Below are 25,601 nucleotides of genomic sequence, written 5' to 3'. Positions count from 1 at the left end.
ATCTAGAATAAGTCGATCTTAGCTTAAATTTCTCCCACGTTTGGTGCTGTTTTCAATTAGACCACTTGTGCTTTATTCCCTGAACAATTTAATGAGAAAGCTTTGCAGAGAGAGATGGTTTTAAAGCAGAGGAAGAGCAAAATGCATATAGTTAAAACAACATGAGTTTCTCCCCTGAGCCTCGACTCCATCATGAGCTGCTGCCCTTGTGCACAGGACCCAGTGCAGTGGGGGCATGGAGCAGTGGAGTCGGGCTGGATGAGAGCTTGGAGTCTTTGGGTTGGAAAAGACCTCTTTGTCAAGTCCAGTCATTAACCCAGCACTGCCAAGGTCACCACAAGACCATGTCCCCAAGTGCCACATCCTCCAGGGATGGTGACTCCACCACTGCACTGGGCAGCTTGTGAGAAAGTCCCCCCTGAGCCTCCTTTTCTTTAGGCTGAGCCCCCCCAGCTCCCTCAGCTACTCCTCGTCAGACTTGTGCTCCAGAGCCTTCCCCAGCTCCGCTGCCCTTCTCTGGACATGTTCAAGTCCCTCGATGTCTTTCTTGTCATGAGGGGCCCAAAACTGACCCCAGGATTTAAGGTTCCTCACCAGGGCTGACCAAGGGGATGGGCATGGACCTGAGGGAAGCAAGTGGATCCAGTCAGCAACCATTCACCCTTGGTCCCAGCGACACACACCCTAACACCACTCTGGAGCAGCAGTGTCCAGCCCTCGGGGAAATTGCTTAGACTGGGCAAGGACTATCGTAGGATTGCAGCTCTCTAGCATCTCATCTGAGCTGGCTTGGGAGGGGTTTTGCTGGGATAACTGGATTTTCCAAGATACCTTGTCCCCCAATTAATTTACAGCAGAGTGAACAGGAGATACTTGAACAGTATATATAACACATGCAATTTTGGATCCCATCTTGCAACACCTGGAACAGCCACGGCATCACAGGGAATTGCCACTCTGAGTGGGAATACTCTGCCTGCCAGAAGTCAAATGTCCCTGAACTTCCCAAGAGCAGGCAAGATAGTTTCCTAAACTGAAGCTATATTTATAACGTGTATGAGCAGATTATATATCACACTTGAAGCTTGACAGAGCAGCATTCAGTCTTAGAAGACCTGTCAATCACTTTGGTGTGTAGAAATGTGAGGTGAGTATATTTAAAACAGTACAGCAGAAAAAGTAAAATGTAGAAGACATGACATTCCCTCTGTACAGAGTCCTTGTAGGCACCAGCTCGACAGAGGGAAATAACTGAAACAGAAAAATATAATAATTGGATTTTTTTTTTTCAGGCTGCTTTACTGTTGGCTTAAAAAAATGCACAGTTCCACAGTCAGGAAAGGACTACCTGAGGAAACATGAAAAACTGAGGGGCAAGAAAACACTCCACAGACCAGACTGGCTAGGAGAGAAAATGAAAGCAGTTAAGAATTAACTGCTCCCCAGCCAATGTCTAACAAATAACAAGAGCTAGAAAACTGGCAAGGAAAGGAAGGAGGTTGCTATAAGCAACACAAGCATGTTGAGGAGCTGCAATACTAGCAAAGACAGGGTAATAAATATTTCTGTTCCCTCTTGGCAAGTGGTCATAATGGGTTCCCATCACAGGGTGCTGAAATACTCCCCAGCAGTAATTGAACCTGGCAATCAACAGAAACCCCAGAAACAGACTCTAATCATCAGAACCAGAACACTTTCATCTACATTTTCTAGTAACTCTCAGGCCAGCCAACACTGACTTTCCGTAAATTTTCAAACTCAGGTCTCAGGGCTGCAGGGGGATTTGCAAAAGGAACCAGGAGGACACAGGTAACTGCACAGCCATAAGCCTGATGCCAACTCAGGAAAATAATGGAAAAGCTGAAAAGGGATTATTTAATTAATGTCACGTGATGGCAGGACAGAGCTTTTACCAATGTCTTCTTACAGAAAATATGTACTTGCAGTGAAAAATATCAAGTGACTTTGATGAGAGCTATTTCTATAACCCCACTGTGATTGGCACTGTCTACCAGAGTGTCCCCGAATGCTCGACTACACACCGGAACAATACCAAATCAGAATAATGCTCACCAAGTGGGTTAAAACCCCATTAACTACAGCTAGAAAGGGAAAATCATGGCTGAGACAGTACCACTAGTGACGTGGAAGCCTTTATCACCCACCCTGTCTGGCAGGCTGGGAGAAGGCAAGCATCTGGCATCTAAAGCCATCTAAATATTGCCGTATTCTACCAAGGAAAAAAAGAGAAGCCCCATTTGCAAGCTGGAATCTCAGCCCTAGCTGAGAATGGAAGCTGCACACTCTCAGACTGGGGGCAAAGCATGCATTTCTTTTACCAGGCAATATAAAAGTGTTTGAATTGGCAGCAAGTCATCCACCCCACAGTGGGAATGTTCAAGTTAAGGCAAAGGCTTTCTCAAAGTTAAAGGTCAGCCCCAATGATAGGGCTAGCAGGAGCTTGTTTGCAGAGGGGAAGGGCACACTGTCTGACCACCTGGGCTCTCTGGGGTGAGACAAGGCTGGAAATGTTCTCTGATGGGCAGCTCACCTGAGCACCAAGTCACTGAGTGGCACCGTTGTCCCCTCTCATGGACTGGTACTAGTGTTTGCATTTCCTCCTTGTCTCCGTCACTCATGAGCTGATTCCCTTTGTGAGATTTGACCCCCAAACCTGGGCATCTCCCACACCACTACTAAGCACACAGAGCCCAGAGATTTCATGAAAGAGAAGAAACTGCTTTCACATCTCTCTTGCACTTCCCCACACCCAGCAGTCATAATGTCTGAAAGCTCCATGGCACGATCCTGAGGGGCCCAGCAAGAAGGGTGTTCCCAACCCAAAGTTCAGTGGGGAAGAGAGCAGCTCAGAGACAGGGAGAGAGCCAGGGAATGCAGCAAAGGAGGAGCAGCATGAGCATTATGGGGAGATGCAGAAAGATGCTGAGTGACTTTTGGAACTCAAGAGACGAGGACCACCTCCCACACTGGCTCCAGCACTTTGGAGATAGTCTTTTCTCTACGATCAAAATCTCTCCATTTTCACCATCTGCTTTAGTTCTTCTTCACATCTCTCTGCCCCCCCAGGAAATAAATGCTGGGTTTTGCCTCCTGCCCATTCAAGCTTTCAATGTCACCAGCTAACTTCCCACCATCCTGTAAGCCCACTCAGATATCCAGCTGGCCCTGTGGGCAAATATACCCAGACACTGTCTTCCTCTGGTGTCACTGCCCCATCCCAGCTCTTATATCAGGAAGATACGAGACGCCAATGTCATCCCCATCTCTGGGCAGTGAATCAGCACGCATGGATATCTTTCAGGTGAGTTATTGACTCTCTTGATAAGCTGAGAGGTAAAACATTCATTTCCCAAGTCAACTGAAAACACTTCTATTCCGTAATCTGAGTGGTGCTGGAATTTGGCTCTAATTAGATTGTAGGGAGAGGAGCAGGGACACACAGTCTGCCCCGCTGTTCACAGCAATCAGGACAACCAATCCCACCCCCTGCAGAGATCACCAGAAAACAGAACCGGCTCTGTCTCCCACCCACAGGAGCCACATGCTCTCCTGTGCACCTACATGTTCCCTGCTCCCAGGGTGCTGCACATGTGCAACGAGCCATGGAGAGGACAGCCAAGAGACAGGCTCCATGTGCAGCCACTCACATCCTGGGCAGAGGAGGCAAACCTTTAGGTCCGTGCAATACATCCTTATCTATGACAGGCCATGACACATGTCAGGTGAGTCTGTGACAAGTGCAGACTACCTGGTTTTGAAGCATTCCTATTTCCTGTGGCTCCCACACAGCCCCTGGCTGAGGGAAGGGAATATTATTCTGTGGGTCCTTATGAATGGTGTGTCTGTCTCTTTTTCAGACACAAGCATTACCCAGAGGACTGCCCAAGCTTTTGAGAACTCAGCACCACACTTACACCAGCCTCACCCACTGCCCATGGCTCTCTGCAAGGACAGCAGCAGTCCTTCCAGATCACTATATAGCAACTGAATCTTACAGCACTGAGGTCTAAGTTTCTCCCACGCTAAGTGTGCACCAAGAATCTTCCCTGTTCCTCAGCTTCTCCTTTAATGAAAGAATAGCAGCAATAGTATCACCAAAGCAGCATCCATAACAGTCCCCTAACCCTCTTCACATGGGGGCTTGTAAGGTCTTGTTAACATTCCCTTTGGAACACTCAGAATTTTCTTGAGTTGGAGCTCAGTCTGGAAACAAGTGTGCTTTATCAAAAACAGAAGGCAGCTGGGGATTTTCAAACCATGGAAGTAAGAAATCAAGGCCTAAACTTTCCCTAGTACATGCTCTGCCAGAGCAAACCCCACCCAAACAGACACTGCCTCTCACAGCTGCCCAAAAAACCTGCAGGCACCCCAGCAATCTTGGCAGGTGTGTCAGTGGGATTCCCTCTTGTCCCAGCTCTTCCACTACTTTCACTCTGCCTTCCTGGCTTGCTGAAACACCAGGAGCTCCCTCCTGTCTAAGCCATGGATTGTGGTGGTTTGAGACCCTCAAAAATCCAATTTCCAAGTCCAAGCCCCCCTCCCACAACTCACCCCAGTGTGAGAGGGGTTTTCCGGACACAACACAAGACTCAATATGGGGGGAAGGGAATTATATTACAATTATTACACAAGTAAATATTATAATACATTATATACACAATTCTAATTATCTCTCCTATGGTAAAGCAATATTTACATTGGATCAAGTCTCCTCCTCCCTCCAATAAAAGTCCAGAAGGAAAGAAGGAAAGATCCTTTCCACGTTCAGGGCAGCAGTCATAGCTGGAGTTGTTGTAGCTGTCTCTCTCCATTACACACAAGGGGGTCTCCTCTCACCCCTCTCAGCCCTTCGGCTCCAAGTGAAGGTCTCTCTCCTGTGGACTGCGATTGCTGGGACAAAAGCTGGCTTCACCACATCATATCATGAGGTGTAAGACATCCCATGAAAGTCCCTTCCTCGAGTGGTCAAGTTCCCTCAAGTCAGAACGTTTAGGGCTGCTCTCAGTTCAGTCTTTGCCCCAAACATCCCATCAGAGCTCCTTTGCTCTGCCTCAGCTGCCAGCCTGGCAGCAGCAGCAGGGGGAGAAGGCCAGTTCCCCCGCATTCCGTCCGGCCGTCCTGGTCCAGCTTCCAGGACGTCTCTGAGCTTCTCAGCTCCTCTCTCCGGTGCATGCTGCATTTTAGGACTCCCATCAAGTAGAAGTCCACCCCCTCCTCCCAGGAGGGGTCTCAAAGGGGTTTTGGGGAGATTTAATTCAGTCTTACCCCAAAACTATCTTTGGTGAGCTTAGTCCTCTCTCCCTCCCTCCGTCAGCTTGGCCGCAGTGCTGTCTTTGCTGCTTCTCTCTTATCTTCTTGGCTTTCAGCCACAGTTCTCTGTTCGGTGCTGTCTCTGTTGCCACTCCTGCTGCCCACTCACAGTGGAGAAAAACTCCCTCAGCTCTTGGCCACAGTACTCAGCCCAGTTTAACACTGTTTCCGAGTTTCTGCAGCCCCAGCCGGGGGGCTGGTGGGGCCTCGGCCCCCAGTGGGGCTCCAAGCCCCCTGTCTCCTCGTGGTCTCAGACCATGGCTGCCACTTTTTCAGCTATGTCATCCTCCTTCTTTTCCGGTCTGGTGTGATATGTTTTAATTTTGCAGGGGCGCTGATTGGGTCAACACCAAGAAACACCACCCCCTTGGGGTTACCATTTTTTTTAGCTCCAGGGGAAAACACTTTTTTTTCCCCACCACAAGGATGCAGGCCAGCATTTTCATATTCAGGCTGAGCACCCATGGATTTGTGTATTCTGCCAGGATCGAGTGTCTGGAGGAACGAAGCCAATGCACATCTCAGCTCCACACCTCTCCTTCTGATCCCAGTGGGCACAGGCCTGCTGCTGGTTGCTGCTCCCTGGGAGTGGGGTACGCCAGGTTCTTCCTAGCTCCAGTCCTCAGTGACCCACATGCATCCTCCCCTGTACCCCAAAGCTGATGAAACAGTGCTGCCATGATGCTTCCATCCACTCGACTCCTCTACAAGAAGCAAGCAAGGCCAGTCTCCTGGAAATGAGCAACAAACTGAGGTTTCCCTCCCCAGTGGCCCACCCTAGAAATGAGAGCCTGGACCTGAAAATGGGGGATGCAGGTGGAATAGCAGCTCTGCTAGAGCAAACAGCTTGAGCATGGGCTCTGCCAAGTGAATCACCTTCAGAAGCAGGTGCATCAAACCTCTGCAACACCTCCTCCCTCCTGCTGAGGATGAAGATGGGACCAGATAGGCGTGACACTGCACTCCCCTGTGACTGTCAAACCAGCTTGTCTGCTGCCACTTCAGATAACACAAGCACTGTCAAGCCGGGGTGGGGGGGAGCACAGACCCCATCCCAAGTGTTGCTATGCCCAGGCTGTGGAGCCACCAGCACTCGGCTCACTGTCAGGCTGGGCCCCTGGCTACCTTCTCATCAGCACCAGGCCAGCACCTGCTGCTTGGAAGCATTGTCCTGCTTGCACTTCCACAGCACTAGAGCCTCCAGGCTGCCTTCCTGAGGAATGTTCCATCCATCCATCTTCAGCTGCTCTAGTTATACCAGTCATGGACTAAATGAACTCAACAAACATCTTGGGGGGATGATCAGGGACTAGTGAAATAATACCCAAGCTTGTGCACAGTTATAGGTGTATATATCTATGTATATAGTTGAAAGGTGTAAATCTGGGCATGGCATAATTAGTATAGAATAAGGGATGGATAATGTTATGGTTACAAAGCAAGGGGGTGGAGCTTTAGTGCTGAATATTCGATACCACCCACATCACTGCTGGGGGTGTAGTTTTTGGCAGGGGAAAAAAAACCTAAGGCAGCCACCAGAACCCGGAAATCAACATTTTTGCCTTGCTCTCTCCAGGAAGGAGCAGGGTCAGCCACCCTGTGTACCCAGTCCCCACTGCCACCACCGGGGTCAGCATTTTGATAGTAAACCCCCCAATTCGAACGAATCAGCTCTCCAGGTTTTGGGTTGTCCCCATTTGGTTTTTCGTTGTTCCCAGGCAGGGGAAGGGGGTGAAGTTTAAGCCAGGAGAGCCTCTTTGCCATCTTGCCTTTGTTTCCAGGGGGCCATGTGGTGTTGCTGCATGGGAACAGTCACCACCTTGTTCTAGGGGGGCTAGGCAACATCTTGCCTTTGTTGGTTCCCTCTTTTGCATAATCTCTTACTATTGTTGTTGTGTATATTGCAATTTCTTTAGTAAATTGTGACTCCTCTCCTAGTATTCTTTCCTCCACTGTCAACAGGGCAATTTGAGTGGGCTTGGTTTTCCCACTGAGTTTTAAAACCAGCACACCACGTTAGAAAAGCCTGTCCCTGGGAGCTGCTTTATGTGCCCAGATGCCTGGAAAGGGCTACCCACAATCGGACCAGGAGTGGGGACAGACTTACAATAGGTGCATTCTAGAGACCCTGACCCTCTCATCCTGCCCCACCCCATAGAATCTTCGCCAGCACTGGTAGAAGACAGCAGGAGAGAGGCTGGTTTGCCAATGGGTCAGGGATAAGGTAAGCTCTGCAGTTGGTGCCCAGTTCCTTGGCTGGCACCTGGGGATCCACCTGGGCAGAGGGGTTATCCACCACTGCAGCTGCCTCTTGAAAGCTGTCCTTTAAGATCCCATGCCTGGTCAAAAACCATGAGAACCTGAAGATCATTGAGGACTTGCTGCCCCTCGGCATATACACAGACATCCCTACACAGGAAGTGTGGGTGCAGCTATGATTCCTTCAGGTAGACATGAATTCAACATGAAAAAGGAAAAGCAAATAAGGTACACCCATATACAGGGAAACTGAGTCAGGCCACTGGTGAGACATCCTCACAGGACCCACACAGGATGGCAAGGCTGCTCCGCACACAGCCTGTGAGACGAAGCATCCCTGAACTGCACAGAATATCTCAAAAGTTGAAAGGGACCCATAAGTACCATCGAGTCCAACTCCCTCCTCCTCTCAGGACTAGCAGTTTAAAAAATAATCACAATTCAGAAAAGAGTAGGGTCATTTACAACGTGACAGTTAAATGATTTGCCTCAAGCTGATACTGCTGTTCATTTTTTAACTGTTGGCATTAACAACTTGTGGAAAATCAATGTTCAGTCTTCCGTTTCTGTTCGGTTGTGTTGTTCCGTGTCACTCGGTGGAGACAACGAAAGCAGTGTGCCCTGTGCTTCTGTCACTTCCTGCCTTCTGAGTCCCTTCCCTTCACACAAGATCATTCACTCCTCTTTTTGGACACTGTGGGTCGGCCACTGGGGATTCCATCCCTCCTGACAGGAGTCATCTCACTCCACTCCTGATCTAAGCTCGGGAACAGCCTTCCCACCATGCCCAAGCCCCGGTTCAGTGGCAGGGTTACAAGGCTCACCTGACTCAGGTGATGGCCTGCATCCTCCAGCGAGGGAATGGCAGCGTGTGGCTGCATCTCTTCCAGTCCTCCCAGCTCACAGGGGCTGTCTCACTGCCCAGCAGGTCCCCAGGTCTCCCCCACCCCCGAGAAGCTCTGAGCAGAAATGGAGCCGAGTCAAAGCCCAGGCCTGGAAAGTGAGATCTACACCTTCCTGAGCTGGTTGGCAAGAAAAAGATTCTTTGAGATTAAGCGGGACATTGCTGCTTTTGCCACCTTCATGGGTGAGTGCAGAGCTCAGCACGAGGCATGTGCCAGATGACTTCCCTTGGAGCTGGGCTGGGCAGGCAGCTGCTCTGATCCCAGCAACCCAGCAGTCCTCCCTGCACTGCCCTCGCGCATCAGAGCTGGAATCAGGACTGGCATTCCATTCTGCACACTCCTGCCTTCCAGAACCGAGGAAGACTTTTCTCATCAGAAGAAAACAACACGCATTTGGTTGCATATTCTACCCCTACCAGCAGGAAGCTGAGTTGAAGAGGATGTGACAATATTGATTGAACCGCACACACTAGTGCGAATTAAAAAAGGAGCTCACTCTGCACACAGGGAGGGCTAAAAAAGACCATAGACAGTTAATAACCAGAGAGCTTATTAACCATAAAAACATCCTCCTCTGAGAGACTGTTAATGGTGAGCAGCTCCACACATGCACAATCACTTTCTAAGCAGAAAATGGTCTGGATCAGAGCAAGGGTTGGTAAATGCACACCCAGGGTCATGGCCGCAACTAGTCATAAGGCTAACTGACTGGAATCAGTAACAAGTCTGCTATTGCATCAGCCCATCCAGGCCTCTCTACCTTCCACATTCATTCACACACATTCATCAGTCACAGCCTGATGCTCACGTGTAGGCTCTGTTATGGCCTGCAACCTGTGACATCAGCATGCATTAGGCCAAGCACAGCACCAAGTGTCGAGTCCCCAGAGAAGGAGGCTGCAGCAGCACAAGGCTGGCACTAACCCACACAGAATCCCAGGTGCAAGGGCATGTTTTAGGGATACTGGGAGGAGCATCCTGGGAGATGAAGTCCCAATTGTACTCCTGCACATAGGCACTGGGGTGCCCCATGGTAATTGGTTAAGAGAATCACGTGTTGTTTTAAAGTGCATATAAAAGATGCTGTTTGCTTCCAATAAATGGATTTGGTTGTTTGGACCCCCAACCAACCGAGTCGTGTGAGTTTATTATATTAATAAATGCCACACCCAAGGATCTCACAAAGGGGCAGGAAGGAAGGGCACAGACAAGACAGGCCACATGCCCAGAGCAAAGGTCTATGCAGGACAAATAAAAATGAAAGCAACATACCAACCTCTAGTCTCCACCCTTGGAGTGATTCAAAACCCCTCTGAACACGGTACTGGGAGACAAGGTTTGGACAGCCCTTCTTGAGAGGAGAATTGGACTGGATAGACCTAGAGATCCTCCTTCCAGCCTCAACCATTCTGTGATTTCTTTGAACACAGAGCTCTGGATGGCACTTGGAAAACAACCAAGCTGTCAATGGACAATGGAAAAATGGTGAGCCTGCAGTGTTCACCTCAGCACACACGCAGGATCCTGGGCAAGGTATTCCAGTGAGGGAAGCCACCAGAAACAGTCTGGAAACAGCTAGCTGGAGCCCACCAGGAGACAGGTGATGCTTCTCATCACTTCCCAGCCAGCTCCATGAGCCAACCCAGGCTCAGTAACTGTGGCTTCTTCAAGACAAGTTTGGAAAACTACTTCAAGTAGGACTTGGGTGTCAGATAGCACTGGGCTGAGGCCATTTAAACCAGGCCCAGCCTTTGAAGAGCTGCCCAGCTGTGCCCCAGAGACCACTACCGTCCTCCCAGTAGGGCAAAAGGAAACGCAGCATGCGTAACCAAGAACAGCCACTCACTTGTGAGAGAGCACACAATCTCAGATACTAATTCTTTCACAGCCCACAGGAGCATTGCAGGTCTGAGGGTCTTTATTTCAGCTATCAATGGCTATAGGGATGAGTTACGCACTGTAGCATCCATAGGCAGCAAATCAGTGTAGCAGTGTGGTACTCACTTTGTATTTAATGACAGGATGAGGGACTGAACAGCTGTGCTCAGCTCAAGGTACCAAGGCAACTCCAAAGGCTAGCAGCGAAAACAAGATACTAAACCTGGAAAAGACCAATGAGCCCAACTAGGGTTTAGGGAAAAAAAAAATCACATTGATGCCAGGGAAAAAAACCCAAAGAATTCAAACATCAGCAAATAAGAGCATCCTCAAAGGCGAATCAGTAACATGGGCATGGACAGAACAGGCAGGAGAGGGAGTCGCTCAGGGTTAGTGATAACTACAGCTGGAGCAGATCACAGCAAAGTACTTCGCTACGTGGAGCAACATGCCCTACCTTTTATGAGGTGTGTTAAATTACCCTTCCCCTCTTCCCAGCCACCCCCCAGTCCAGGAGTTAAGTTACAGCACTGTGTACAGATCCAGTTAATGAGGGGGGTCCAGAGCCCTCATCCCTTGTAACAGACCCGTGTAACTCATCAGGAGCTTAGGAAATGTGAGCCACACAATGCACAAGAGGACAGGGACAGGTGGAAGCTCCAATCACCCAGCACTGCTTTGTGACCTGCTTATGCGGCAGTCCCAGACAAGGCTACTAAAGCTGTGTCTCTGGGTACACTGACCCTGCCCTTTGGAGGGCATCTGGCAGTGAACTCCAACATTCCTCAGGCTGACCTAGACTCAGATGGGATGAGAAAACAAAGAGAGAGACACTAGAAGTACTGTAAGGGCTTAAACTATTCCACAGAGAGTTAATATGGCCTGTAGTTCCAGTAACTGGAGAAAACGGAGATCTGAAAAGCAAGAAGAAAAGCAGGTAAGTTCCTGTACCCCTTGGACCACGGAGGAAAGAGCACATAATAATGAGGTCTGAGCTTCACAGCATTACACACTTCAGCAGTGCGCTGCTGATGGGCAGGTTTGCTGCTGCTGTCACTGAAGGTACTTGGAGCACAGAGTTATTTGCTCAAGGTGGCAGCCAGGCCAGCTGCAGAGCTGGAACTGAGCACTGCTCTACTGGAATCTAGGTTGCTGAGGTCTCCATGCTCCCCTCCAGCACCCTGGTGTTTCCTGTCATCCAGCTCATGACTGAGAACACAAAAGTGTCTACTTGCTCCTTTCCATCTAGTCACTAGCTCAGCAGACATCTGCCACACCACTATACTTATCTTATGGCTGTCAGCTAGGCAGTGCCAGCCAGCTCCCTGGCTCCAGAGCACTGATTCATCCCTTGTTTTCAGCAAGTTGTACAAAATAACATCGCATCAGATCTAAGGTCCTCTCAAAATCCAGAGTAAAAACCAAAGCCCCTTCTCCAAGCCCATTACCTTGTCCTTCAGTTGCTGGCAAAGCTGCAGTGAAACTGTGAAGAACACAAGGGCATCATTTAGCCACGGGACAACACATTCCACTTTATGGACGTGGCTGACTTCATACCGCTGGCTGCCAAACTCACTGGAGAGGGGAAGAAGAGCACAGCTTCACACACAATGGCACAGAGCACAACTCCACTGTCCTCCATTCCCACAGGAGAGACTGATGACTTCTACCACATTTAAATCAGCATCTGGCAAAGTTACGAGAATGCAAAGACTCAGTCCACCTCTGACCAGATTTAGAGTTAAGCTAAAGGGTGAAGGCAGAAATTTCTTAACATTCCAGAGAGGCACAGAAGCAGGAAATGACGATGGCAATACCAATAACCGAACGCTCATTTTGGTTGAAAACTCTTATTCTAACTAAACTCACAGCACTGTATGGATGGGCTGGATCCTAGAAATTCACATCTTTGGGCCTTTATGGACAAGTCATTAAAGAGGCAAAACAGAACATTCACAGGCACAGCAAGTGACTCAGTCCAGCTTCTCTGCTTCACAGATGCTACAATGAAAACTGCACACAGCTATTTGGATCTCACCCTCAGCACACACATCTGTTACTCAGGTACACTACCCCTGTAGTGACTGTACTTACAACATGGCCCCAGGGTTGTGTAAAATGGACCCTCCAGCAGGCTTGAAGTTCTAGAGAAGGAAAAGTTCATTAGGATTTTGATGCAGTAAACAAACCACTTAGAAGAAAGGCATTTCAGGTTTGCACTTTCAGTAGCCGGACACCTAGAAATGCCCACACTCTATTTGCCTGGATACTCCATCCATATATAATCCATGTTTTCAGATCCCTTTCTCCTCCTTCATTAAAAATATCCTACACAGTGGTGGAGTTCAATTTAGCTCCAAATATTAGCACTAAAAAAATAAGATAAGAAGATCCAGAAGAAAAACATAACATAGATTTTTAGGGAAATCTTCCTTATGGAAGCACTGCATTTCATAAAGTTTAAGAGTTTAATGATGTTTTTACAGGTGTATTGGGTTTGCGTGGCCAGTTTTTGGTAGTGGGGGGGCTACAGGGGTGAATTCTGTGAGCAGCTGCCAGAAGCTTCCCCCATGTCAGCCAGAGCCAACTCAAGCCCGCTCCGGGATGGACCTGCCGCTGGTGCATCAGGACAAGCCCATCAGAGATGGCAGTGATTCCTTGGGGATAAGCTATTTAAAAAGGAAAATAAAAAAAAGTTATTGTGCAGAGGGAGAATATGTGAGAGGAACAGCTCTGCAGACCACCAGGGCAGTGCAGAAGGAAGGGGCAGGAGGTGCTCCAGATGCTGGAGCAGACATTCCCCTGAGATTCTGTGGGGAAGCCCCTGATGAGGCAGCTGTGCCCCTCCAGCCCACGGAGGGCCAGAGGGGTGCAAAGATCCACCTGCAGCCCAGGAAGGAGACCCACACTGGAGCAGGTGAATGCTCAAGAGAGGGCTGTGAACCCATGGGAAACCCATGCTGGAGCAGGATCCTGGCAGGGACCTGCAGACTCATGGAGAGAGGAGCCCTGGGAGCAGGTTTCCTGTTAGGATTTGTGACCCTTTGGGGGACCCACACTGGAGCAGCCTGTGCCTGAAGGGCTGCACCCTGGGGAAGAGTGACCCACGCTGCAGCAGTTTGTGGAAAACCGCTGCCTGTGGGACGGACTTATGCTGGAGAATTCCATGGAGGACTGTCTCCTGTGGGAGGGACCCCACACTGGAGCAGGGCAAGGACTCCTCTCCTTGAGCAGTGGCAGGAACAACGTGTGATGGATGAACTGACCATGATCCCCATTCCCACCTCCCTCCACTACTGGAGGGAGGAGGGAGAGCCTGGGAAAGAGGAAGGGGTGGGGGAAAGGTGTTTTTCAGATTTATCTTATTTCTCGTTATCCTGCTCTGATCTTGTTAGTAATAAATTCAATTAATATCCCCAATTCGACTCTGCTTTGCCTGTGACTGTATTTGGTGAGTGATTTCTCCCGGACCTTATGTCAACTCATGAACTGTTATATTTTCTCCCCCCTGTCTGGTTGCAGAGGGGAGTGACAGAGCAGCTTTGGTGGGTCCTGACATCCAGCCAGGGTCAACCCACTACATCAAACTGATCTATGCAACAGGTAAAGGAGAAAAGTATCCATCAAAACTCCATTCAGGAAACGCAAGATGCTACTTTGATGTAAACTGGATTAATATAATTATGCCCTCCCAAAATTACACAAAATTATCAAACTATATTGTAAGTACTTAGTGATAAATAGTTACTGGCTTTCTCCAGAGCACTGGTATGTTCTTCTGGGCTAAGTAGCCATGCCCCAAATTAGATTTAGAGACAGTGCTCTGTGTGCATCAGACCTAAACACAGACACTTAGCACCAGTTACCGTCATTTCTGCCTTATCTTATGCCCATAACATTGTACCAGGTAGCAGTGTGATCTCCTCCCTGCAGTGGGATGCAGGGAGAGGGAACTAAACAAGACTCAGGAAATAGCAGACATCACCTTGGTTGTGCTGGGCTGCAGCACATGGAGCTGGTAGACAGTGAGGCACAGCTTGTTCAGATTAATATAGAAATTCACAAGGATGTCTGGAGGCAGCACAGGGGTGAACATTTTCTGGTGAGAAAATAAGTAGTTTCTTTGTCAGTGAAAGGACCATCATTTCTAATGCTGGGAAATCACTCCCTTTTCCTAAGCCACACTACAATTACAATGGCAAGAGAGACATCAGGAGAGAAACAAAGACTGAGCAGCTGCAGGCAACTGTTGTTTCTCTCACTGCCCTTGATCAAATGGTATGCGCACAACAGTGAAAAGAGAGGATGGAGCAGTGTTCACAAGGGCAAATCATCCCTAGACAAGACTCCTGAGCAGAGAACAGAACTTAGGCATGAGGCCTGGTTCTCAGAGAGTAAGTCATCTGCCACTCCCACAGGAAGATACAGAGCAGCCAAAACCACTCAGGGTTTGCACTTGCTTCATCCCTGCCTCAAGAGACACTTCAGAAACCCACTTCCACCAGGATGCTGCCCAACATCCAAACTGTTGCATGCTACCATACAGGCCTGTATGGAGGTCTAGACCAGCGTATACTTACTGTGAGACCGCTAGAGGCAATTTCTGGTAGTGTTAGGGTAGCTGGAGTGGTCAGCCGATTTCGGGCTCTGGAGAGCTGCAACATCACAGCATCCATAAGCTACGAGATAACATACAGAAAACTGCTGAGTGTGATCCCCAAACAGCTCTGGACAGCATGCTGCAGAATCCTACAGCCTTCTGCAAGTGTTACAACAACCACAATCACCCCCCCTAACCCTTCCAGGAATTCAGGGATCTATTGGGAAGGGGTGCCTGCCACAGAAATGCTGTTTAACTGTTACCACAATCAGACACTCGTGAGACGAGCCAGGAGTGTTCAATACCAGGGACTGACAAGAAAACAGCTATTCATTACAAGAATACCAAGAGAACATGAGCTCAATTACTGATGCCACAGAAGCATCGACAAACTCATCATGGTCATCTCTTCAGAGGAGGGGGCATTAAGGAAAAAAACACACTGCTTTCTCGTTCTCCCCATTCCCACATCACAGGTACAACTGCTGAATGGGCTCCCCCCCTCCATAACCAGCTATGACCGAGGGAACTAGAAAGAAGAACCTGCTCATTGTGAGGCCAACCCTGCCAGAAACCACAGTTCAAAGGCTCTATTCAGGCAGACTTTCTTTTCCAGAAAAAAACGGGGAAGCAACATAGGTCTGTAATAGAGCTCATGATTGCTAAAATGAAGGCATTTTATATTATGACTAATTCCTCTCCCTACTTCCACCTGAAATTAAAAAGAAAATAGTTTTATTACCTAAACTTCTCCCTATGAGCAGCCCTTGCCCATGTGGAAACTAAAAAAGGTCTAGTTTTCTCATGTTTGATGTTGTGATGGATTGCAATGAGCAAGCTGAAACTCTGGTGCCTTCAGAGAGCACTTCCAAGCAGAGGGTTGGGCTTCACTGCCATGCAGCAGTTGCTCTATCAGACCCCAGCAGCTACTACTGGCAAGTGAGAAGTCACTTTCAAATCTTCAGTAAATCACAAGTACTGTCATCTTCTCTTTGCTGATGGCTGCCTCACTGCTTCTCTTGCCAGCAGCACTGATCAACAGAGAACTGTAATCACATCATCCACAGAAGATCAAGGAAGATCCTCCCAGATTATCACTGGTGTGCAACAGGGCACCAACTGCTCAGATTACTGGTGCCAAACTGGTACAGATTCATATCAAATACAAGGTCCCATGGACACTCCTTGACACAGGTACGACTGCAAAGTCCATTCCCATTAAGAGACTCAGACAGCAACGTGCATTAACTGTGTTTAAAACAACAAACGGAGGGAGGAAAAATGCATGTTCCTACCCAAGCAGCAAGGGCTGTCTCCTCACCTTGAGCACCTCTGAGCCTGTTTTGAACTGGTAGTTCACATCTCGGTTCATAAGCAGGTAAATGGCTTGGTTCACATGGTTTCTGGCATCCTGGATCTGCAAAGGTACAATGGCAGCCCTATGAAAAAAACACTCTCTCATATGTGGTGGCAAGTAGAGGTGATCCCCATTATCTCGCTGGCCTTCAGAAAACGGTGACTTCTCATATGCTAATGCCACGTCTGAATGCCAGACACTAACACAAACCTAACCACTGCTGCCCAGATGCATTATTGGGTTCTTCTCTCAGGGACTGGAGATGCAAAACAGCCTGACAGCTACAACCTGGATGGTCAACAGAAATATTGCTGCTGCCATGAAGGAACAGTGACATCAGCCACTCTTTTCCTGGGAGCACTCTGACCATGACTGCTCAGGTAGGAATTCTCACTGCTGATGGAATAGAGCGGTCATCTCAAGCACCACTGAACAATGATTTCTTCCTTAGCTAAAACCAACCAATCAAAGCTAAAACCAACGGCATTGATTACATTGATGATTTCTAATGCAGCGTCTCTGGCAGTATCCCAGAGTCCTTCTAAACTAAAATTGTTGGGATTGAGAGTTATCTCCAGCATCAAGAAGCTGTGCCATTGTGTGGGACTGGAACAGACTCAGGACACAGCTGGCTCAAGTTCCTCTCAAGCAAGAGGAACACAATTATCAAAGCAAGGTATCATAGGTGTATCCCAGTGCTTTCATGGGAGCAAGGACAAACTAGAGGAAGACAATGGCCCGGGGAGAAAGTGACTGGTGTTCAGCTTCAGGCAGCAACCAGAAAATTGAAAAAAGAAAAACAACAAGGAGTAAATGAGAGGGTGCAATAAATGGAAGTGAGAAGCCTGAAAGCTTGTATGAGAAATGTCTGCTGGGAGACAGACAACACAGCTTGGGGTATTTGTAGTTCGATAGATCTACACTGCCCTCCAGCAATCCTAGATCCCAGGACAGCCTTGTAGAGGTCTCCCTGGCATAGATCTGGACACTGGTTCCTTCTCATGCAGAACTCAAGGATCACAGAACAACTCTGCTCTTAGAAAGCACAGGTATGGGAGGCTACAGAGGGAAGAGAGAGATGGTAAGTTCACTGTCAAACTGCAGAGAGACTCTGCAGGTACTTAGGCATTTCCAAACATCACTCCCTTCAGCTTTTACACCTCCTAGATGTTTCTGAGCAAGTTAAATGGTTCCTGGCAGCATTACCCAACCAAGCAATGCCAATCCTGCTGTCATAATGATTTGCTTCATTCATATTCCCCCTTGTTTTTGCTCTGTTTTCTAATCAAGTTCCTCAAAATTTGTGTGCCTGCACTTGTGTTCCTCAAAAACATGCCTATACTACAATTCTTACCAATGACTTCACTTTGCACAGACAAACAAAACTCCAACTGGCACCACTCACTAAGGGAAGGTACCATCTTTGAGATGCTCATTTTTAATTCAGAGGCGAAAGATCACCACATAATCACTTTAAATGCTTTTGCACACAGTCCTTTTGAGGCACTCACGCTCCACATCTGAACAACATTACAACACAAAATGCTTGCAAGTAAATAAAGGAAGGTGTTTTCCATAAAAGCCAGTAGAAGCCTATTAACAAGGCAGCAGTACAAAGCAGCCACAAAACAGGATGCACTGCTGAGTGCTGTCAGAAAAACTTCCCTGCCTTGTTGCAAGGCATAAACAAATCGAGTTGAGTTTGGCATTAACATCACAAGTACACAATTTTCTAGATTTCTACAAAGTTATCAGGTAGAGCTTTCACTTTGCTGCCAAAGCAGCTGTTGGGAATGGCACTCAATGCCAAATGCACTCATCACCTAGAAAAATCTGAGACATGGCAAGGGGAAGCACAAGGAATACGTCTTCCTCCAACCTACTCAGCTTTGACAAAGTAACTGTAGTAAACCACCTCCTCCAAATCAGGCACTAGTTCAGGTCCTGAAATCAGGTAGCTCCCAGCAAAATGGTGGGAAAGAGATTCCAGTTCTGGATAGCTGCGTTCTTTTAACTCCTTACCTGAGGGAACTCAGACATGCTACAGGAGCACAGTGATGTCCTCATGTCCTAGTTAGGACAGCTGAGATCAGTTCATCATGGTGGGTGTAACCCAAAACTGTATTCTATAGCCTTCCATGTCATTTCCCAGAAACTAGACTATTGTTGTCAATAGACTATTCGCACCCTCTGCCCATAGAGCCTGACTCCTCAGGCTATAAACTAGGTGTTAAGAGGCCTGTGAGATAGGAGGATGTTTCTGTCCTTACACCCTTTGTGGAACTCCCCGCCCTGAGGGGAGCACTGAACATTCCTGCCTGAACTGGAGGATATATAATCTTGGAGTTTTGGAACATTTTTCAACCCACTCGTGGGATCCAGAGGACGGCTGCATCTCATCGCTCTCAACCAGACTTAGACCACCACTGGACTGCGATCACCAGTTCTGGCCAGACTGCAGCAGCTCTCCCACCAGCAGGTTCTTCCCCTCTCCCTTTACTTTGGACTCAAACGGGGCCCAAGGAACACCATTTTGTTCATGCCCCAGGGCACTGGGTTATACATTTGGGTTTTTGTGGGTTGAGACCAATTGTTTGTTTGTATTATTGTACTTACTGTATTATTTTAATAAATTGTTATTCTGACTTATAATCTCTCCTTTGAGTTGAGTTCATTCCCCCTGCTGGTTAACTTTTAAACCAGCACACCTCAGTGTAAACAAATGTATCCATAAGAGAATAACAGCAAGCTACTTGAGGCCCCTGAAGCTGCTCTTTGCCCTGCTAGCCTGGGTGTCATAGGCAGACACAGGACAGTCCTGTGTAGGCACCTTGGGCACTCTTTTAAAGGATCATGACTGCTATGCAGACAGCCTTCAGATTGCTGGTGTGTCAAGAATGAGCAGAACCCATCTCTTCCACCCAGCACTGTAACTGAATGTAACTGGACCTGCTTCTTCCCTGAGTTTCTACCACTGAAACTCATGTGAAATGGACATCAACAGTCTCTCTCAAAGGACTACAACGACTGCTCAGAGGGCACAGACGGGTGGGCATCTAAAGCCAACAGTACCTGCTGCAATTTCCACTGTTTGTCTTCCCGGAATGCAAAGTGCAGGAGCTGATTGTTTCTGGGCATTTTCAGATTAACATCCTTGAAGAAAGAAATAAACACATGAGAGCAAGAAATGCCTGCATGCAAAACATGGGGACTGCCAGTCCCACCCCATTCTTCCAGACCACCCTGGCAAGCTGCATTCCATAGTCATGGCACGGTCAGAACCTCAGTGCTCCCACAAGGTGATGTTAATACAAAGAATAGGTTTAAAGGCATTGAGTGAATTGGGATCCAGGCAGGACACATGACCTCAACTCAGAAAGTCCCCAAGGAAATTTGATACTACACAACAAAGGTGGTAAAGGCAAGGAATCCCCATGGAAGTTGACTCCAGCACTCACCACAGTGTGGGGGTGGTGGGAGGGAATGTCAGATGCTGGGTCTTGACAAACTGCAACAATTGCTGAAACATCTAGTATTTAAGGCCTATTAGGGAAGACTGACAAAGAACACTGATCACTGGTAACAAAACCAGGGTGACCTCCCACCCTGAGGTGATCAAAGGGTAATAAGGATGACACCCACCCCTTGTAGTATAAAGCAAGAAGCATGGCAAGTACTCACAGCTTGACACAGGGCGTCTCCCTGTAGTGTCAACACACCTTTCACCTGGTCTGTGCTGGAATGAGAGGAAAGATCTGGGCAACACCAGTCACAAGAGGCACCTACTGACTGCCAACTCGACCCTGCCCCTCCCAGTCCTGTGTAGCCAGCCCAGTTCTTCCTGTGCAGGGTCTGAACGCTATTCCTGCCCAGTACCTGAACACTACACGCGCTTTCAAAGTTCCCAGCTCTTGGCCTATGGCCAGCTGCTGTCATATTCTTTACTGGCCACCTCACCCCAACTGCCCTGCCTAAAACATTACCTTCATTTCTAATCCCATACTTATCCCATGAATCACCTCTCGACAGTTCGGTTGTTGTTACAAACAGCTCCAGAAGGCACAGGCATAAGACAATAAATGAATTACCGACATTGGAGGGTTAGGTGGTTAATACAGGAGTTGAAAATTACCAACCACACCTCATCCCAAGGAAAAAAACCTAATATAAATAAAACGTAAATAAATGAAACCCCACAACCCAAAATAAATAAAAAACTCACACCCCAAACCCTTTGAAAAATCCTGCAAGATGACTCACATCTACAATGAACAGTGAGGGGAGAAGACTGAAACACCTGGGCCTTCAGGAACTCAGTTTGGCCACACCTTGCACTCTACTACATTAGACAGAGACTCTTTAGACCAACACTTTGCAAGATTCACCTTGCAACAACAACAAATGAAAACTAAGATTAAGCTTAATATTTTAAGATCTGAAGAAGACAATCTTCAAACCCAGTACAGAATTACTGCATCACCCCTTGCAATGCTCACTGTGCCGTTCCTAAGGACTTGCTTTGTGACAAGCTTGCGACCTTTGCCAGAGCAGCTATTGAGACTAAAGGCTATGGTGAAGATCAAAAACCGGACATCAATTTCAGAAGAACTGCATGTCTGCATCACCTTCTGCACAAGCTTCAGTTTGCTCTGTGTGAAGGAGATTTACTGTCTTAGGGAGATTAGGACAAAGGTTAAGATTTGTCCACACAGTCAGAAACCGAGCCAAGAGCAGAATTCGGGTCTTGTAACTGCAACTCCCTGTGCCCAGAGTCATAAAAACGCCCCTTGGCAAACTGCCCGCACCAGCATGGAGCAAGGAATCAGTGATACCAGGTGTCAGCAGGAAACAGCACAAGGCTGGCTCTGGCAGCCCTCAAACACAGCTATCAACTGTTACCTTCACCTGCCATGAGAGTTCGTTTGTTTGTTCTCCTTAAAGCAAAATCTTCTATTAAAGAAAACCCCACTACTCCAGGGGTGCTATAGAGCCCTTCACCACAGATGCTCCGGGATCTGCACCTGTTTGCTGTAGAGGGAAGTGACCGACTGACCACCACCACCACTTACCCTGATGTGCTCAGTACGAAATTCTCCTGCCTGACAGCTGCTCCTGAGCCACTGGTGGGCAGAGCAAAGCGGTGGGAGGCCTCCTGCCCGAGAGAGGACACAGTGAGTGCTGGAGCATCTGCACCATGAGCCAGGAACAAAGATAACACGGACACCAGCAAGTGGCCAAACGGTGAGTGCTCACCTCTGCCAGCCTCCTGAAGCCCACCGAGCAGAGCCCCTGGATTTCATCCTACTGCAGGACCAGCACAGTCCAGAAGGCTCAGTGTGTGCAACCCACAGCAAGAGACGTTTGGAAATCCCACACCCCGGAGCTGGGCAGTGCCAGAGGGGTCCCCAAGCTGCCCACAGAAGGAGCAGCACCCCTCACAGCCCAGCGCTGCATGCCCTCAGCCACCATGGTGCTGCCCCTTATCACAGCTGAGGGAAGTCTGGAGTGAAAATCAGTCCCCCAACTGGTTACACTGGCTGGTGACAGTGCTTTGATCTCTGTCCTGTAATCACACTTCACCCTTAAAACTATGACAAATTCTTCAAAAAAGGTATTACATATAAAGGTACTGCAGGCTTTTGTCACCTGCTACTGACTCCCATCCTGGGGTTCTGAGTCAACACCATGGCACTCTGGCACCTGCCCCTCACCTCCACATTTTTGGCCCTGCTCTTCCATCACTCACTAATTCCCCAAAAACCTCAGTGTTAAGGGGTTGGGCCTGTTGAACACTGACCCAGCAGGCACATGGTACACTCTCAGTGCACACAATCCCCCTTGGCCAATTCCCCTCCGGCTGCTTGGAAAGAGCCAAAGCTGCAGCCCATGCTCAGGCTGGAGAAAGGTGCTGCCCACCTGGTTCAGCTGAGCACATCAGGCCTCTGAAAGGGGCAGGTACCAGCAGAGGAGTGAGCATGTCGAGGGCGGGACGGTTTTGAACGAGGAGAGTGCATGCTACTAATCACTGCACAAGTAGCAGCTGTCAGCTAAAGGCCACTCATTTCCACCGTCACATGACGGAGCTACAGGCAGATCCAGATTCTGTTCCAGAAAATATTCACCTCTCAGGCAAATGCCTGGCAGATAGGTCTGGCTGCCTCCACTTACCTTTTCAAAGCAGCTCTCAGCAAAGAGGGTCAAGAAAGAAGTAATCTTGGGGAAATCAGCTCTATTGGGAGTCCTCAAAACCAGAGGGCAAGCAAGCACTAGGGACAGCACTGGACATGGGTGCTGGATGTTTCCATACAGCCTCTACTAAGAATTTTTTCCTCCAGGGGAAACCTACGACCATTCCTCCACATGGGAGGGCAAACAAACCCACAACACAAAACGCAGACAAAATTAACAAAATTGAACCTCACCTTCAAAATATCCTGCAGCTGCCTCAAAACAGCATGGACCTCTTCTTGTAAAAGCCATTTAAACTCTTCTTCCTACATCATGGGAAAATAGTAGTGGAATCATGAGAAGTCAAACAGTGGAAGTAAATCTCTCAGACACGTGAAAATTATTTAAGTTCCAAGTGTGGTGCTGTTTCTGTGCTGTTTAAATCAAGGAGGAAAAGAAAAAGATTTCCTCCTGGTTTGCTCAAACACCTCAGTCTCCACATCTCCACTTGTCTATCCCAGTCCAATGAACTGTCCTCATTCTTGTCCTGACTTTGTTTAACAAAGCAGCATTCACACAAATCACTGTACCAATAATCCCAGAATTATGAAAGAACAGGCAGCACGGGATGCAAATTTTAGAGCAAAGTAGAAATCCTGCTGCTTCAAAATCTGAAGCATCTTTTTAAGCTGCTGGGATGGGCTGACCTGGCTGCCAGACACCAACACAACCTTCCCCACTGCCCCTCTTGAACAGGTTGGGGGAGGAAATAAGTTCGTGGGCCGGGGTAAAGCCAGGGAGATCCAGTTCCAGTTCCTGGCACAGGCAAAACTGAGCCAATTTGCAGACAAATTTGTTGCCAATTAGATGGTGAGAAACAAAGATAAAAACCAAAATGCCCTCCCCTCCCTCCCAGCATTTCCCCAAGTAACAGCAGCCTAAAAGCACAGCAAGCCAAACTGAAAACGGGGTGGGGGAGACACAGACAATCACTGGGCCAAATTCAGTAACCAACAAGTTTGGATCTGATGACTCATTGTCTCGGGCCTCCATTAGTTGCTGCCACAGAGAAGGCTGTATAAAGCAGACTCTCAGAGCTCAGCTAATGCTTCTGTTAAACCACGAGATCTCATCCAAATCATCAGAGAAGTGGGGACAAAAGCAAGCAGACTACTACATGTTACCCTGTAAGAAAAGAGAAATTTTCCATGTAGAAAGTTATGGAAGGGAATGAATTGAGCAGATTGCCCAAAGAAAAATGGGCAAGGTGTGGTCAACTCAGAACTTTAAGCTTGTGGTTTCTCTGGTAGACAGCTCCTGTTCACCATGAGGCACACAAAATAACCACTCATTGATGTGTCAGCACCTCACACAAGAGTTTTCCCAACAACTAGTAGGAGAAGGCCAAGTTTGTTTCAGCAAACATTCACCCAAAGCCAGCACACACAACAAAGCCAGGCAGGACTCCCTGTTATCCTTCAAAGAAGTCTGGGTGCAGGACCACTGACTTCCACCATTTAATCCTGGTCTGGATTTCTGGGAATCATACTGATCACAGAATCACAGACTGTCCTGAGCTGGAACGGACCCATCAAGTCCAAGTGCGGGTCCTGCACAGGACACGCCAACAATCCCACCATGTCTCTGAGAGCATTGTCCAAATGCTTCTCGGACTTTGTCAGCCCTGGGGCTGTGACCACTGCCTTGGGGGAGCCTGTTCCAGTGCCTGACCACTCTTTGGGTGAAGATCCTTTTTCAAATATCCAGCCAAAACCTCCCCTGACACAGCTCCATGCCATTCCCTTTAGTCCTGTCACTGTTCACCACAAAGACAGATCTCCCTGCTCTTTCTGTAGCGCTCGCTCTCCTCCAGATTCCCAAAGGAACAGTGATCCCGTGGGTGCAGCAGACTCCTTCAGTGCCTCCACCACCCACCGGCACTATGCAGGCATTTCTACTTCAAAATCCCACTGGTGTCTTTCTCCCCTCTAGTCACAGCAAGAAATCTCCCCCTCCACGCTAATTTCAGACTGAGTCAAGTTCATGCACCACATCTGTGCACTACATAGCTGTATTTTTGGGAATGCTGCTCATAACCTTCCAAACCACATTAACGTGAGAAAGACCTGTTTTCCCCCGTGGCTTTCCACTCAGCCCGATGGATCTCTGCACCGCCTCCCCAGAGCGGAGGTCTTGCTCCTCCTCGCAGCCGCTGTCCCGGGGAAGCCGCAGTGGCGGCTGCTCTGCGCCATCCCCGCTGCTGCACCAGGTCCCCAGGGCGGCTCTGGCCGTCGCCATGTGCGGGGCCTGTCACCAAGGTCACGGTGCACACTCGGGGTGCACCGGGAGCAGGGCGGCCCCGCCCGGGGCACACTGGCACGGAGACCCGAGCGCCGCCGCCGGGGGAGGCCGGAGGAGGCCCGAAAGCCTGGTGCGGCCACACGGCCGGAACGCGGGCACCGCCTGCAGCCGGGGCAGCTGCCCCGCGGTCGGGACCGGGCGGTCCTGGCATAGCGCTCGGCCCAGGCCGGGGCGCGGGAACAAGGGACGGCCTTTCCACCCCATATCGCGGCTCCCCGCCCGAGCTGCCAGAGCGGGCCTGCGGGGGCCCGGCAGGGCTGCTGTGCTCGGGGCGGGGCCGCTGCCGCTCGCTTCGACCCCGCCGAGCGCCCGCCTGACTCACCAGCACCGCCCGCTCCGCCGTGCTCGCCATAGCCGCCGCCATCCCGCCGCCGTCCGCACCGCCCCCGGCGGCCGTGGCTCCGCCCCGGGCGCCGCCATTGGCTGCGGCACCGCCCCGCCGCTCCTTCATTGGCTGACGGCACGGCCCGGCAGAGCCTGATTGGGCAGCATCCCGTCCAGGGCCCCTCCCGGCCCCGCCCATGGCGCCTCACGGCAATGGCCCCTCACAGCCCCGGCCCCGGCCGAACGCGGGGATCAAACCGAGCGGCGCGTAAGAATCCTCAGGAATGCGTGAAAACGTGCACGTCTCCTCGCCTCTTCTCAACACAAATACATTTATCCTGGCAGTGAGATCGGCGGGTTCGAGCGGGAGCGAGGGGGCCACGCACACAGAGCCTTCATCGGATCGGCCCCTCGTGGA

General features: G+C 49.2%; 1 protein-coding gene across 14 annotated transcripts; it reads right to left on the bottom strand.

The window, feature by feature from the left end:
• Positions 1–4,536: 4,536 nt before the first annotated feature.
• ROGDI (rogdi atypical leucine zipper) lies at positions 4,537–25,236 on the bottom strand. 14 transcript variants are annotated; one of them, XM_051772157.1, is made up of 12 exons: positions 25,182–25,236; positions 22,753–22,824; positions 21,400–21,482; positions 20,012–20,066; positions 19,403–19,483; positions 16,295–16,390; positions 14,954–15,052; positions 14,359–14,472; positions 12,468–12,517; positions 10,500–11,948; positions 9,768–9,956; positions 4,583–8,612 (listed from the first exon to the last, which is right to left on the bottom strand). In XM_051772157.1, exons 1-10 carry the CDS (start codon positions 25,221–25,223, stop codon positions 11,765–11,767), a joined length of 876 nt encoding a protein of 291 aa, XP_051628117.1. In that variant the 5' UTR covers positions 25,224–25,236; the 3' UTR covers positions 4,583–8,612; positions 9,768–9,956; positions 10,500–11,764. The 14 variants fall into 14 exon arrangements, with proteins under 14 accessions (XP_051628915.1, XP_051628831.1, XP_051627870.1 ...); XM_051771987.1 differs by having other exon boundaries at positions 9,772–9,956; XM_051772400.1 differs by having other exon boundaries at positions 4,584–8,549.
• Between the last annotated feature and the right edge of the window lie 365 nt (positions 25,237–25,601).

The sequence above is a fragment of the Manacus candei genome, unplaced genomic scaffold (genome assembly GCF_025592945.1).
Source record: "Manacus candei isolate 608988 ecotype Guabito, Panama unplaced genomic scaffold, ASM2559294v1 h1tg000002l, whole genome shotgun sequence".
In the NCBI taxonomy this organism is placed as follows: domain Eukaryota; kingdom Metazoa; phylum Chordata; class Aves; order Passeriformes; family Pipridae; genus Manacus; species Manacus candei.
The sequence above is the reverse complement of the archived record's forward strand: the minus strand, read 5'-3'. Positions and strand labels throughout refer to the sequence as shown.

Excerpts from the sequence above, each read along its gene's own strand:
- ROGDI (XM_051771910.1), bottom strand. The coding sequence starts at position 25,223 with ATGGCGGCGGCTATGGCGAGCACGGCGGAGCGGGCGGTGCTG. Across the intron at positions 19,484-20,011 it reads GAGACGCCCTGTGTCAAGCT|GATGTTAATCTGAAAATGCC; the intron begins GTGAGTACTTGC and ends TCTTTCTTCAAG. Across the intron at positions 15,053-16,294 it reads CAGGCTCAGAGGTGCTCAAG|CTTATGGATGCTGTGATGTT; the intron begins GTGAGGAGACAG and ends GTTATCTCGTAG.